General features: G+C 48.7%; 1 protein-coding gene across 2 annotated transcripts in view; it reads left to right on the forward strand.

Moving 5' to 3' along the window:
• The window catches only part of KREMEN2 (kringle containing transmembrane protein 2), a 79,781-nt gene that overhangs the window by 15,069 nt on the left and 51,039 nt on the right, over positions 1 to 13,673 (forward strand). For both annotated transcript variants that reach the window (XM_068244094.1, XM_068244093.1), the window contains exon 4: positions 1,627 to 1,751. In XM_068244094.1, coding sequence (XP_068100195.1) covers positions 1,627 to 1,751 — 125 coding nt within the window. The remainder of the gene's footprint in view (positions 1 to 1,626; positions 1,752 to 13,673) is intronic.

The following is a 13,673-nucleotide window of genomic DNA, read 5'->3' on the forward strand; positions in this document are numbered from 1 at the left end:
TAACATACTAACATCTGTAGACCCTGACATATAGCCCTTGGGGGTTTTTTGCATTTTTTTTTGAGCATTGCTCAGCCTGACTTTGGGGTGAATTTGCTGGAACATCAACTCTTCTTCGTAAGATTTGCAACTGTTTTTAACGGTTTTCACATGTTAAGGTACCCAAACATCTAGCGCTGCAAGATGTCGGGCCGTCGTGGTCAATCGGGCGATGACAGCGAGATATATCAGGACGAGTGACGAACGTGACGAACCCCCCGGAGCTGTCCCCCCTAATGTTAAATGTGCCTGTCCAGTGCCAAGTGGACTATACATTACCTGTCCGTAGCCACCACTGGCTCCAGGCTCCATCCATACATGCACCTCACGTGGTTGCCGGAGTAACGTGGGCCCTTATGTGACGTCACACACGCACCCAAGTATATGCCGGCAACCACATGGGGCACGTGTATGCAAATTGCGGTGCAGCTCAGAGCCAGCGGCGGACACAGACAGGTCATGTATAGTGCGCTGGGCACCAGATGGGCACATTTAACATTAGGGGGGAAAGTGTCGGGCCGGCGAGGCGGCGGATGCTGCGTCACAAGGCCGATTCCGGATCAGCATGAAATCAGCATGAAATGAGAAATGTGTTGTTGATTGAAAGTCAATCGACTAGTGTCCCACACACTAAAAATGTAAGTCCTATGCGATTCACCGTCAATAATCGATCTGAACAATGTTGTGCAGCTATTCTCTGAAATGAAAAATCGATCCTTTCTTGATTGAAATCAGGTAAATATCATGTGAAATCGATGCAATTCACCCAGATATCAGTAAATTATTGTCGATAGTGCTTACTGGAACACACTCGGTTCTCTCTCGATTTGACAAAATTATCATATTGGTTGGTCGATTGTGTTGCCAAATGGCTAGCTGTATGGCCACCTTTAGTTTTTATTACATAAATAAGGACAATATGTAATGTGTTATGTTGTTCATCTGAGGATGTATTTACCTAAATTTAGAGCCTTCTAAGGACCAGATTTTTTTATTATGCCCCCCCCCCCCCTCCCGAATCGGATTTACCATAAGGCACTGTAGGCATGTGCCTACAGGCGCCAGATGATAGAAAGGCAGCTCACTCCCCTCCCCAAGTGCCTTTCTTCCTCCTTCCCTGTGCAGAGTTCCAAGCAGAGTGTAAATGGGAAATTACTCAAGCAGGTCTCGGAGTTCCACAGACAATCTCTCCATTCAGTTGGGGGCACCTCTAGCTACCTAGTACTTGGGGGTACCTCTAGCTACTTAATACCAAGGATAGCTCTGGCTACCTAATACTAAAAGGCACCTGTAGCTACCTATGATGGGCAAGGGAAATAAGGGAGAAGTGACAGCTGGGACAGCCAGTACAATTGCGGTGCGGTTCGGCTGGGATTTGTAGGTATAAGGATGGTGAAGTATAAGGTGGTAAGACATCTGTGCCTATAGGCTCCTGTGATATGAGGCCTAGCCCCTCACCCCATCTTTTCCAAATTGTCCCCAATACCAGGAAAGCTACATGAGAGTCCGGCAATGAGACTTTGGAGTTTGTAGTGAGATAGAGTAAAGGCTGGAGATGACAGTCTGCTCTCTGCTCTGTTTCCACAGTGCCGGGATACCTTGGATGCTTCGTGGATTTTGGCTCTCCTCCAGCACTTTCTGGATCCAGCGGGACCTCATCCAAGCTGACCATCCAAACCTGCCTGCAGTTCTGCCGCCGGAGGGGGTATCAGGTACAAACCTCAGAGAGGAGCTCCAGCCACAGAGAACACTGCAGGATATTGTCTGTACATGTATGCCTGCAGCTAGAGGAACAGGTTTCCCCTGACATCCCTGGCCTACCTTGTTGGTTTGTCGCTCTCGTTGCTTGTTGTTCTCAGCAAGAAATTCTCGCAGCATTGCACCGCTCACACATCTCTCCTCTCCAGAGTCGGATCATCCTCAAGGCAAACCTAGGCAGTTGCCTAGGGCCTGGGGAGAGTCTAGGGGCCTGGTATATGCTAGCCCCCACCAAATCTTACTAAAAAAGCTGAGTAATCATCAGCAGTGGGCAAAAACTGCTATCTTACCTAGGACCCCATTCCATCTTAAAGGGGCACTATGGCAAAAAATTGAAAAATTTAAAATATGTGCCAACATAGACAAATAAGAAGTACTTTCTTTTCTTCCAGAGTAAAATGAGCCATAAATTACTTTTCTCCTATGTTGCTGTCACTTACAGTAGGTAGTAAAAATCTGACAGATGCTACAGGTTTTGGACTAGTCCATCTCTTCATAGGGGATTCTCAGCAAGGCTTTTATTCTTTATAAAGATATTCCCTAAAAAGGCTTTAAACAATGATGCTGGCCAGCTTCTCTGCTCACTACACAGTTTTTTGGCAGGTGAACAGAGCAACTGCCATTCACTAAGTGCTTTTGAAAATAAATAAATCCCTGAGAATCACCCCATGTAGAGATGGACTAGTCTAAAACCTGTTGCTTCTGTCAGATTTCTACTACCTACTGTAAGTGACAGCAACATAGAAGAAAAGCAATTTATAGCTCATTTTACTCTGGAAAAAAATGTACTTCTTATTTGTTTATGTTTGCACATATTTTAAATTTTACAATTTTTGCCATAGTGCCCCTTTAATTCATTTCTGCCCCTCTGCATAGAGCAGTATAGTGTTGGGCGAACAGTGTTCGCCACTGTTCGGGTTCTGCAGAACATCACCCTGTTCGGGTGATGTTCGAGTTCGGCCGAACACCTGATGGTGTTCGGCCAAACTGTTCGGCCATATGGCCGAACTAAGAGCGCATGGCCGAACGTTACCCGAACGTTCGGCTAGCGCTGTGATTGGCCGAACAAGTCACATGTAGTGTTGGGCGAACATCTAGATGTTCGGGTTCGGGCCGAACATGGCCGCGATGTTCGGGTGTTCGAGCCGAACTCCGAACATAATGGAAGTCAATGGGGACCCGAACTTTTGTGCTTTGTAAAGCCTCCTTACATGCTACATACCCCAAATTTACAGGGTATGTGCACCTTGGGAGTGGGTACAAGAGGAAATTTTTTTTTAGCAAAAGGAGCTTATAGTTTTTGAGAAAATCGATTTTAAAGTTTCAAAGGGAAAACTGTCTTTTAAATGCGGGAAATGTCTGTTTTCTTTGCACAGGTAACATGCTTTTTGTCGGCATGCAGTCATAAATGTAATATAGATAAGAGGTTCCAGGAAAAGGGACCGGTAACGCTAACCCAGCAGCAGCACACGTGATGGAACAGGAGGAGGGCGGCGCAGGAGGAGAAGGCCACGCTTTGAGACACAACAACCCAGGCCTTGCATGAGGACAAGAAGCGTGCGGATAGCAATTTGCATTTTGTCGGCATGCAGTCATAAATGTAATACAGATGAGAGGTTCCAGGAAAAGGGACCGGTAACGCTAACCCAGCAGCAGCACACGTGATGGAACAGGAGGAGGGCGGCGCAGGAGGAGAAGGCCACGCTTTGAGACACAACAACCCAGGCCTTGCATGAGGACAAGAAGCGTGCGGATAGCAATTTGCATTTTGTCGCCATGCAGTCATAAATGTAATACAGATGAGAGGTTCAATAAACAGGGACCGGAAACGCTAACCCATCACAGATGTTCATTGTTCATGTTACTTGGTTGGGGTCCGGGAGTGTTGCGTAGTCGTTTCCAATCCAGGATTGATTCATTTTAATTTGAGTCAGACGGTCTGCATTTTCTGTGGAGAGGCGGATACGCCGATCTGTGACGATGCCTCCGGCAGCACTGAAACAGCGTTCCGACATAACGCTGGCTGCCGGGCAAGCCAGCACCTCTATTGCGTACATTGCCAGTTCGTGCCAGGTGTCTAGCTTCGATACCCAATAGTTGAAGGGTGCAGATGGATTGTTCAACACAGCTATGCCATCTGACATGTAGTCCTTGACCATCTTCTCCAGGCGATCGGTGTTGGAGGTGGATCTGCACGCTTGCTGTTCTGTGTGCTGCTGCATGGGTGTCAGAAAATTTTCCCACTCCAAGGACACTGCCGATACCATTCCCTTTTGGGCACTAGCTGCGGCTTGTGTTGTTTGCTGCCCTCCTGGTCGTCCTGGGTTTGCGGAAGTCAGTCTGTCGGCGTACAACTGGCTAGAGGAGGGGGAGGATGTCAATCTCCTCTCTAAAGTCTCCACAAGGGCCTGCTGGCCATTTTGACCTGTCTGACTCTTTCTTCAAGCAGTTTTGGAACATTGTGTTTGTACCGTGGATCCAGAAGGGTATAAACCCAGTAATCGGTGTTGTCCAGAATGCGCACAATGCGTGGGTCGCGTTCAATGCAGTCCTAGGCCGAAGAGGTCATAGCCTAGGGTCACAAAAACCTGTTTATTTGGGCAATTTCAATGGTAGTGATGCTGACGTACATAAATCTCAGCCATGGCCGTTAGCAACGTCTAATTTTCACAAAATGTCTCATGCAGGTAGAAGACATATTGTTAGACTTGGATTCCAAAGATGGGGTCCCTACATCTCTGCAAACCAGAGTTACAGGGGTCCAAAATTGGTAAAATCCCCCATAGGCTTTTTTAATTGCCTCCCTATTTCACTTTCCAAAATCTCACATCTTTTCAAAGGGCAATTGCTCAGCAGTGGCAAATTTTCTAGCATTGTAGGGACCCTTAGGGGGAACATGACTGGTGAGTTTCGGGCCCCTAGGCCGAAGAGGTCATAGCCTAGGGTCACAAAAACCTGTTTATTTGGGCTATTTCAATGGTAGTGATGCTGACGTACATAAATCTCAGCCATGGCTGTTAGCAACGTCTGAATTTCACGAAATGTCTCATGCAGGTAGAAGAAATATTGTTAGACTTGGATTCCAAAGATGGGGTCCCTACATCTCTGCAAACCAGAGTTACAGGGGTCCAAAATTGGTAATAATAATAATTTATTTGGGCAATTTCAATGGTGGCGAGTCTGACGTACATAAATCGCAGCAATGGCCGTTAGCAACGTCTGAATCTCACGAAATGTCTCATGCAGGTAGAAGACATATTGTTAGACTTGGGCTCCAAAGATGGGTTCCCTACATCTCTGCAAACCAGAGTTACAGGGCTCCAAATTTGGTAAAATCCCCCATAGGCTTTCATTGGGCCTCCTATTTACAGTTCCAAAATCTCACATCTTTTCAAAGGGCAATTGCTCAGCAGTGGCAAATTTTCTAGCATTGTAGGAACTGTTAGGGGGATCATAACTGGTGAGTTTCGGGCCCCTAGGCCGAAGAGGTCATAGCCTAGGGTCACAAAAACCTGTTTATTTGGGCAATTTCAATGGTAGTGATGCTGACGTACATAAATCTCAGCCATGGCCGTTAGCAACGTCTGAATTTCACGAAATGTCTCATGCAGGTAGAAGACATATTGTTAGACTTGGATTCCAAAGATGGGGTCCCTACATCTCTGCAAACCAGAGTTACAGGGGTCCAAAATTGGTAAAATCCCCCATAGGCTTTTTTAATTGCCTCCCTATTTTACTTTCCAAAATCTCACATCTTTTCAAAGGGCAATTGCTCAGCAGTGGCAAATTTTCTAGCATTGTAGGGACCCTTAGGGGGAACATGACTGGTGAGTTTCGGGCCCCTAGGCCGAAGAGGTCATAGCCTAGGGTCACAAAAACCTGTTTATTTGGGCTATTTCAATGGTAGTGATGCTGACGTACATAAATCTCAGCCATGGCCGTTAGCAACGTCTGAATTTCACGAAATGTCTCATGCAGGTAGAAGACATATTGTTAGACTTGGATTCCAAAGATGGGGTCCCTACATCTCTGCAAACCAGAGTTACAGGGGTCCAAAATTGGTAAAATCCCCCATAGGCTTTCATTGCCTCCCTATTTCACTTTCCAAAATCTCACATCTTTTCAAAGGGCAATGGCTCAGCAGTACCAAATTTTCTAGCATTGTAGGGACTCTTAGGGGGATCATGACTGGTGAGTTTTGCCACTGCTGAGCCATTGCCCTTTGAAATGGTGTGAGATTTTGGAACGGTAAATAGTAGGCCCAATGAAAGCCTATGGGGGATTTTACCAATTTTGGAGCCCTGTAACTCTGGTTTGCAGAGATGTAGAGACCCCATCTTTGGAATCCAAGTCTAACAATATGTCTTCTACCTGCATGAGACATTTCGTGAGATTCAGACGTTGCTAACGGCCATTGCTGCGATTTATGTACGTCAGACTCGCCACCATTGAAATTGCCCAAATAAACAGGTTTTTGTGACCCTAGGCTATGACCTCTTTGGCCTAGGGGCACGAAACTCACCAGTCCTGTTCCCCCTAAGGGTCCCTACAATGCTAGAAAATTTGCCACTGCTGAGCAATTGCCCTTTGAAAAGATGTGAGATTTTGGAAAGTGAAATAGGGAGGCAATGAAAGCCTATGGGGGATTTTACCAATTTTGGACCCCTGTAACTCTGGTTTGCAGAGATGTAGGGACCCCATCTTTGGAATCCAAGTCTAACAATATGTCTTCTACCTGCATGAGACATTTCGTGAAATTCAGACGTTGCTAACGGCCATGGCTGAGATTTATGTAAGTCAGCATCACTACCATTGAAATAGCCCAAATAAACAGGTTTTTGTGACCCTAGGCTATGACCTCTTCGGCCTAGGGGCCCGAAACTCACCAGTCATGTTCCCCCTAAGGGTCCCTACAATGCTAGAAAATTTGCCACTGCTGAGCAATTGCCCTTTGAAAAGATGTGAGATTTTGGAAAGTAAAATAGGGAGGCAATGAAAGCCTATGGGGGATTTTACCAATTTTGGACCCCTGTAACTCTGGTTTGCAGAGATGTAGGGACCCCATCTTTGGAATCCAAGTCTAACAATATGTCTTCTACCTGCATGAGACATTTCGTGAAATTCAGACGTTGCTAACGGCCATGGCTGAGATTTATGTACGTCAGCATCACTACCATTGAAATTGCCCAAATAAACAGGTTTTTGTGACCCTAGGCTATGACCTCTTCGGCCTAGGACTGCATTGAACGCGACCCACGCATTGTGCGCATTCTGGACAACACCAATTACTGGGTTTATACCCTTCTGGATCTACGGTACAAACACAATGTTCCAAAACTGCTTGAAGAAAGAGTCAGACAGGTCAAAATGGAAGAATACCAGCAGGCCCTTGTGGAGACTTTAGAGAGGAGATTGACATCCTCCCCCTCCTCTAGCCAGTTGTACGCCGACAGACTGACTTCCGCAAACCCAGGACGACCAGGAGGGCGGCAAATAACACAAGCCGCAGCTAGTGCCTAAAAAGGGAATGGTATCGGCAGTGTCCTTGGAGTGGGAACATTTTCTGACACCCATGCAGCAGCACACAGAACAGCAAGCGTGCAGATCCACCTCCAACACCGATCGCCTGGAGAAGATGGTCAAGGACTACATGTCAGATGGCATAGCTGTGTTGAACAATCCATCTGCACCCTTCAACTATTGGGTATCGAAGCTAGACACCTGGCACGAACTGGCAATGTACGCAATAGAGGTGCTGGCTTGCCCGGCAGCCAGCGTTATGTCGGAACGCTGTTTCAGTGCTGCCGGAGGCATCGTCACAGATCGGCGTATCCGCCTCTCCACAGAAAATGCAGACCGTCTGACTCAAATTAAAATGAATCAATCCTGGATTGGAAACGACTACGCAACACTCCCGGACCTCAACCAAGTAACATGAACAATAAACATCTGTGATGGGTTAGCGTTTCCGGTCCCTGTTTATTGAACCTCTCATCTGTATTACATTTATGACTGCATGGCGACAAAATGCAAATTGCTATCCGCACGCTTCTTGTCCTCATGCAAGGCCTGGGTTGTTGTGTCTCAAAGCGTGGCCTTCTCCTCCTGCGCCTCCTCCTGTTCCATCACGTGTGCTGCTGCTGGGTTAGCGTTACCGGTCCCTTTTCCTGGAACCTCTTATATGTATTACATTTATGACTGCATGCCGACAAAAAGCATGTTACCTGTGCAAAGAAAACAGACATTTCCCGCATTTAAAAGACAGTTTTCCCTTTAAAACTTTAAAATCGATTTTCTCAAAAGCTATAAGCTCTTTTTGCTACATTTTTTTTCCTCTTGTACCCACTCCCAATGTGCACATACCCTGTAAATTTGGGGTATGTAGCATGTAAGGAGGCTTTACAAAGCACAAAAGTTCGGGTCCCCATTGACTTCCATTATGTTCGGAGTTCGGCTCGAACACCCGAACATCGCGGCCATGTTCGGCCTGTTCGGCCCGAACCCGAACATCTAGATGTTCGCCAAACACTAGAGCAGTAGTGCTTAGCAGGCAGTCAAGCAGCACTTCTGTATACTGCTTGCTATAAAACGGCTGTTTGACATGCCAGGTTATTTCTTTCCCACTCACCCTTGGAGCCCTGTGTCCTCTGACTTCCAGTGCATAGCCCTCTTGCAGACAAGTGCCACAGCGCTCTCTGTATCCAAACTAGAGAGTGCCATGAAAGCGCCACAGCACGTCTCTGCAAGGAGGCGGGGCTAAGCACCGGTGGCTGAGCTCAGGGGCGAGTTGGAGAGAAAAGACATTATGGGCCATATGCAATTCACTTTTTCTCCTGAGTTTTCTCCTAGGTGATATTTTTTAACTCTTGAATAAAATGCCTTTTAAGCTTTCAGAAAGCAAGATGATGCTCAAAATAATTTTGATAGTATTTTTTCACCTACTTTTTGGTAGTTTTGTAGTTGAAAAGTGCTGTAAAGTTATTTAAAATCGAAGATGAAAAATTATCTCCTAGGAGAAGATGTAAGTGAAAAAGAGAATTGCATATGGCCCTATTACATTTCATGAGAAGGTGATACACAGTGGTGCTCAGCAGAGCTCGAATATTCGAGTAGCTCGAATATTCGAGCTCTTTTCCAGCTATTCGAGCTCGGTATTCGAGCTCCGAATAGCTGTAGCTATTCGAATGGGCTATTCGAGTACACTCGAATAGCCCATTCACTATTCGAGCTATTCGAGCAAAACGGCGCTATTCGAGCTCGGTACCGAGCTCGAATAGCGTCATAGCCCAGATTGATGTCCTTAGAGCCAATCAGAGGGCTCCCAGGCCCTCTGACAGCAGCCAATCACAGAGGGGGACCCTGGCCAGCCCCTACCCTATAAATAGCGGCCGCCATGTTACGTTTCTCCGTCCTTGCCTGAGACTTGCATAGAGAGAGAGTTGCTCCTTTGTGCTTTGGCTTAGCAAGAGCTCTATTGTGGTCATTTACCTAGCGTTTTTGCTCACATACACCTCCTATACACACCTATATTGTTGTTAGTTAGTTAGACATTGTATTTTAGTTAGTAGCTTTTGTGTGACATAGAGACAGGCCAGCTGCTGCAGCCTTACAGCTTTAGGCCTCAGGGCCTTGCCTGTGTGGGCAGCTGTCCTCCTGTCCTCTGTTTATTTCTCTCTATTCTATACCAGTATTTCTGCTGTCCTTTACTACTGATTGTATTAGTATTGTAGTTATATACTGTAACTGTACTAGGACACTCACTGTCACTGTTCATAGGCTACTAGCTGCTCCTGCGTGTGTGCACTCACTGTCTGTGTACACACTACACACACTCTATTTCCTTCTGATAACTGATTGATTATTGTAATTGATTATTGTAATTAGTTAGTTGTACTTACTGTTACTACTTACTGTACTAGGAGTCTAGGACACTCAGTCACTGTTCATAGGCTACTAGCTCCTGCGTGTGTGCACTCACTGTCTGTGTACACACTACACACACTCTATTTCCTTCTGATAACTGATTGATTATTGTAATTAGTTAGTTGTACTTACTGTTACTACTTACTGTACTAGGAGTCTAGGACACTCAGTCACTGTTCATAGGCTACTAGCTCCTGCGTGTGTGCACTCACTGTCTGTGTACACACACTACACACACTCTATTTCCTTCTGATAACTGATTGATTATTGTAATTAGTTAGTTGTTTGTACTTACTGTTACTACTTACTCTTACTGTACTAGGAGTCTAGGACACTCAGTCACTGTTCATAGGCTACTAGCTCCTGCGTGTGTGCACTCACTGTCTGTGTACACACACTACACACACTCTATTTCCTTCTGATAACTGATTGCTTATTGTAATTAGTTAGTTGTACTTACTGTTACTACTTACTCTTACTGTACTAGGAGTCTAGGACACTTAGTCACTGTTCATAGGCTACTAGCTCCTGCGTGTGTGCACTCACTGTCTGTGTACACACACTACACACACTCTATTTCCTTCTGATAACTGATTGCTTATTGTAATTAGTTAGTTGTACTTACTGTTACTACTTACTCTTACTGTACTAGGAGTCTAGGACACTCAGTCACTGTTCATAGGCTACTAGCTCCTGCGTGTGTGCACTCACTGTCTGTGTACACACACTACACACAGTCACACACTCTATTTCCTTCTGATAACTGATTGATTATTGTAATTAGTTAGTTGTACTTACTGTTACTACTTACTCTTACTGTACTAGGAGTCTAGGACACTCAGTCACTGTTCATAGGCTACTAGCTCCTGCATGTGTGCACTCACTGTCTCTGTACACACACTACACACACTCTATTTCCTTCTGATTACTGATTGATTATTGTAATTAGTTAGTTGTACTTACTGACTGTTACTACTTACTTACTTACTGTACTAGGGACACTCACTCAGTCACTGTTCATAGGCTAGCTCCTGCGCGTGTTTGCGCGTGCGTGCACTCACTGTCTGTAGTGTACACACACTAAATTTACTTGTGATTACTACTGATTATTGTAACTGCTAGTTGTACTTCCTGACTGTTACTACTTACTTACTGTACTAGGGACACTCACTCAGTCACCTCACCCACCAACCCACTCCATTAAAGTACCCCACTTTTCACCCGCCCTTTTAAAAAACTTTTGTCTATACGCCCAAAACATCGAAGATGTCTGAAAGTGGCAGCCAGCGCGGTTTGGGCAAGGGGAAGGGCAGCAAGGGAATCAGGAGGAGAGGGAGCAGCATTGTGGCAGGCCGCGGCCGCGCCACCATGCACAGTTCCGCAGCAGCAGCAGCAGCGTCAGTGGCTAACATTCCTCCCATAGCCACTGGCCGTGGACGCCTTGGGCGCCGCCCAGCAGGAGCATCTGCAACTCACGCTGCAGAGACACAGCAGCAGCAGCGTGTAGCACCTGCTCCGATTTTCCTCCAGCCGGGTCGGAAACGTCCCATTGAGGAAAAGCATGCAGACACTGTGGTGCAACTCATGACGGAGGATGAGCAGCCCGCCATCAGCTCTGCATCCGAGGCCTCCACCCTCACCACCACCACCACCACCCCTGTTCGCAGCAGCCGCCCAGCAGGGTCTGGGGAGGAGGCCAGTTCACCGTCACTCGCCGACCTGTCATTCAGCAGTCTTTTGACCCCAGGCATCATGAGTAAATTGTCTGCTGTTGTTGGCGATCTTGAGGAGGAGATGCTGATGGGCACTTTGGGGGATGAGGGATTGGACAGCAAGACTGTGGCGACAGTCAAGCAGCCCATCCATGCATCAGGAGAGGAGTTTGGGGGGTCATCATCCCAGCAGGACATGTTTCAGGAGGGGGAGGATGATGATGACCCGGTGACAGACAGAGACTGGGTGCCACCACCTCCAGGGGATGTCGTCCTCAGCAGCTCTGAGGAGGAGGAGGAGGAGGATGCGCTTGTGGGCCTTGCAAGGAGGCGCATCATTGCAAGCATTGGCAGCAGTAGGCAGGTCCCACAGCCTGCTGGTGTCTCAGGCTCAGCAGCAGCAGCAGCAGCATCTGCCAGTACCACCACCAGCCGCACCCAAGCCCCCCCCCCCCCCAACCACCACAGGGAGACAGGCAGCAGCGCTTCCATGCCGTAGGGGGATGTTTCTGTCACCAATCTGGCGATATTTCACCATGCCCACTGTGTACAGCAAGTACGCCACTTGCAACCACTGTCAGCGGAAGTTGAGCAGAGGTGCAGACCCCTTAAAGTTCAGCACCAGCTCGCTCATCAACCACCTTGCTGCGAAACATTTCCACCAGCATGAGGAGTTCCAGAGGCTGAAGGCATCTGGTGCTGGCAGTGGCACCACACCCATCACTGCACAGCCTTCAGCAGCAGCAGCAGCAGCAACAGCAGCCACCCGCCCTCCTGCTCCTCCAGCAGCACCAGCAGGAGTGCGGAAACGCACTGCTCCTCCCCCCTCTGCAACTCCTGCCGCCGACACTGAGGCCTGTTCTGGCAGCCAGTCCTCAGTGGCCTCCTCCGCTGTGTCTGCTGATTCCCGTGCCAGCAAAAGGCCACGCCAGAGCCTTTTGAGCGAGTCCTTCCAGGGGGTGGTTAGGGCTCTGCCTCCCAGCAGCCGTCGCGTGCGGCAGCTGAATGGCTTGCTGGCACGGGCCATGTGCTCCCAACTCCTGCCGTACACGCTCGTGCAGGAGGGGAGCGACATTCGTGCGCTGCTTGCTTGCGCAGCCCCAGACTGGCAGCTCCCCAGCAGACACTTTTTCTCCCGCAAGGCCATTCCTGCACTGCACCGCTTTGTGATGGCCAATGTGGAGCGAGGGCTAGAGCACGCGGTTGGTGAAAGGGTCCACGTCACCATGGACTCCTGGAGCAGCCGCTTCGGGACAGGCCGCTACCTGTCCTTCACTGTCCACTGGGTCAGCTTGGTGGAAGGGGGTGAGGATGGGAGAGCAGCAGCGGGCACAGCAGCAGCAGCAACACAGTGGGTGGTGCCACCCCGCAGGGTCAGGGGAACTGCAGCAGGTTCCTCCGATCCTCTGCCATCCTCCGGCACACCTGGCCAAACCCCCCGCCTCAGCAGCAGCGTGAAGGCCCGCCACTGCCAAGCGCTGCTGCACTTGGTCAGCCTTGGGAAGACCAAGCTGACGGCAACCCATGTGTTGGCCAAACTCCAGGAGCAGGAGAGGATTTGGCTGACCCCCAGAGGCCTCAGAGTCGGAGAGGTGGTGGCCGACAATGGGGCCAATCTGGTTGCCGCAATAGACAGGGGAAACCTGACCCACATCCCCTGTCTTGCCCACGTGCTGAACCTGGTGGTGCAGAAGTTCTTGCGCACCTACCAGGGGATGGGCGAACTGCTGGAAACGGCAAGGAACGTTGTGCGTCACTTCCGGCGCTCGGCTGCAGCCTGTGCGAGCCTGGAAGACGTGCAAAAGGAGCTGGATCTGCCACGCCATCGGCTGATCCTTGACGTTCCGACGCGCTGGAACTCCACCCTGGCGATGTTGGAGCGTCTGGTTGAACAGAAGCGCGCTGTCAAACAGTACCTTGCCCTGGCCACTGTTTCCGCCGCTCAGAGAAGGGACAAGACCAGCAACATCCCGTCCATCGTCCCCGATGATGACTGGAGGCACATGCAGCAGGTGTGCTTAGTGCTGGCTCCCTTTCTGCAGGCCACTAACAAGGTGAGCAGGGACCATGCTATGGTCTGCGAGTGGGTGCCCCTGGTTTGTCTGCTGAACAGGGCCCTCGATGCTTTGCTGGAACAGGGAGCGGCAGCCTTGGACCAGCAGGAGCGGCAAGCAGCTGCACAGTCCACCTCTGAGGGGGAGGAGGAGGAGGACTTGGTGGAGGTCCCTGACCTTGCTGCTG

The sequence above is a fragment of the Hyperolius riggenbachi genome, chromosome 7 (assembly GCF_040937935.1).
Source record: "Hyperolius riggenbachi isolate aHypRig1 chromosome 7, aHypRig1.pri, whole genome shotgun sequence".
Lineage (NCBI taxonomy): Eukaryota > Metazoa > Chordata > Amphibia > Anura > Hyperoliidae > Hyperolius > Hyperolius riggenbachi.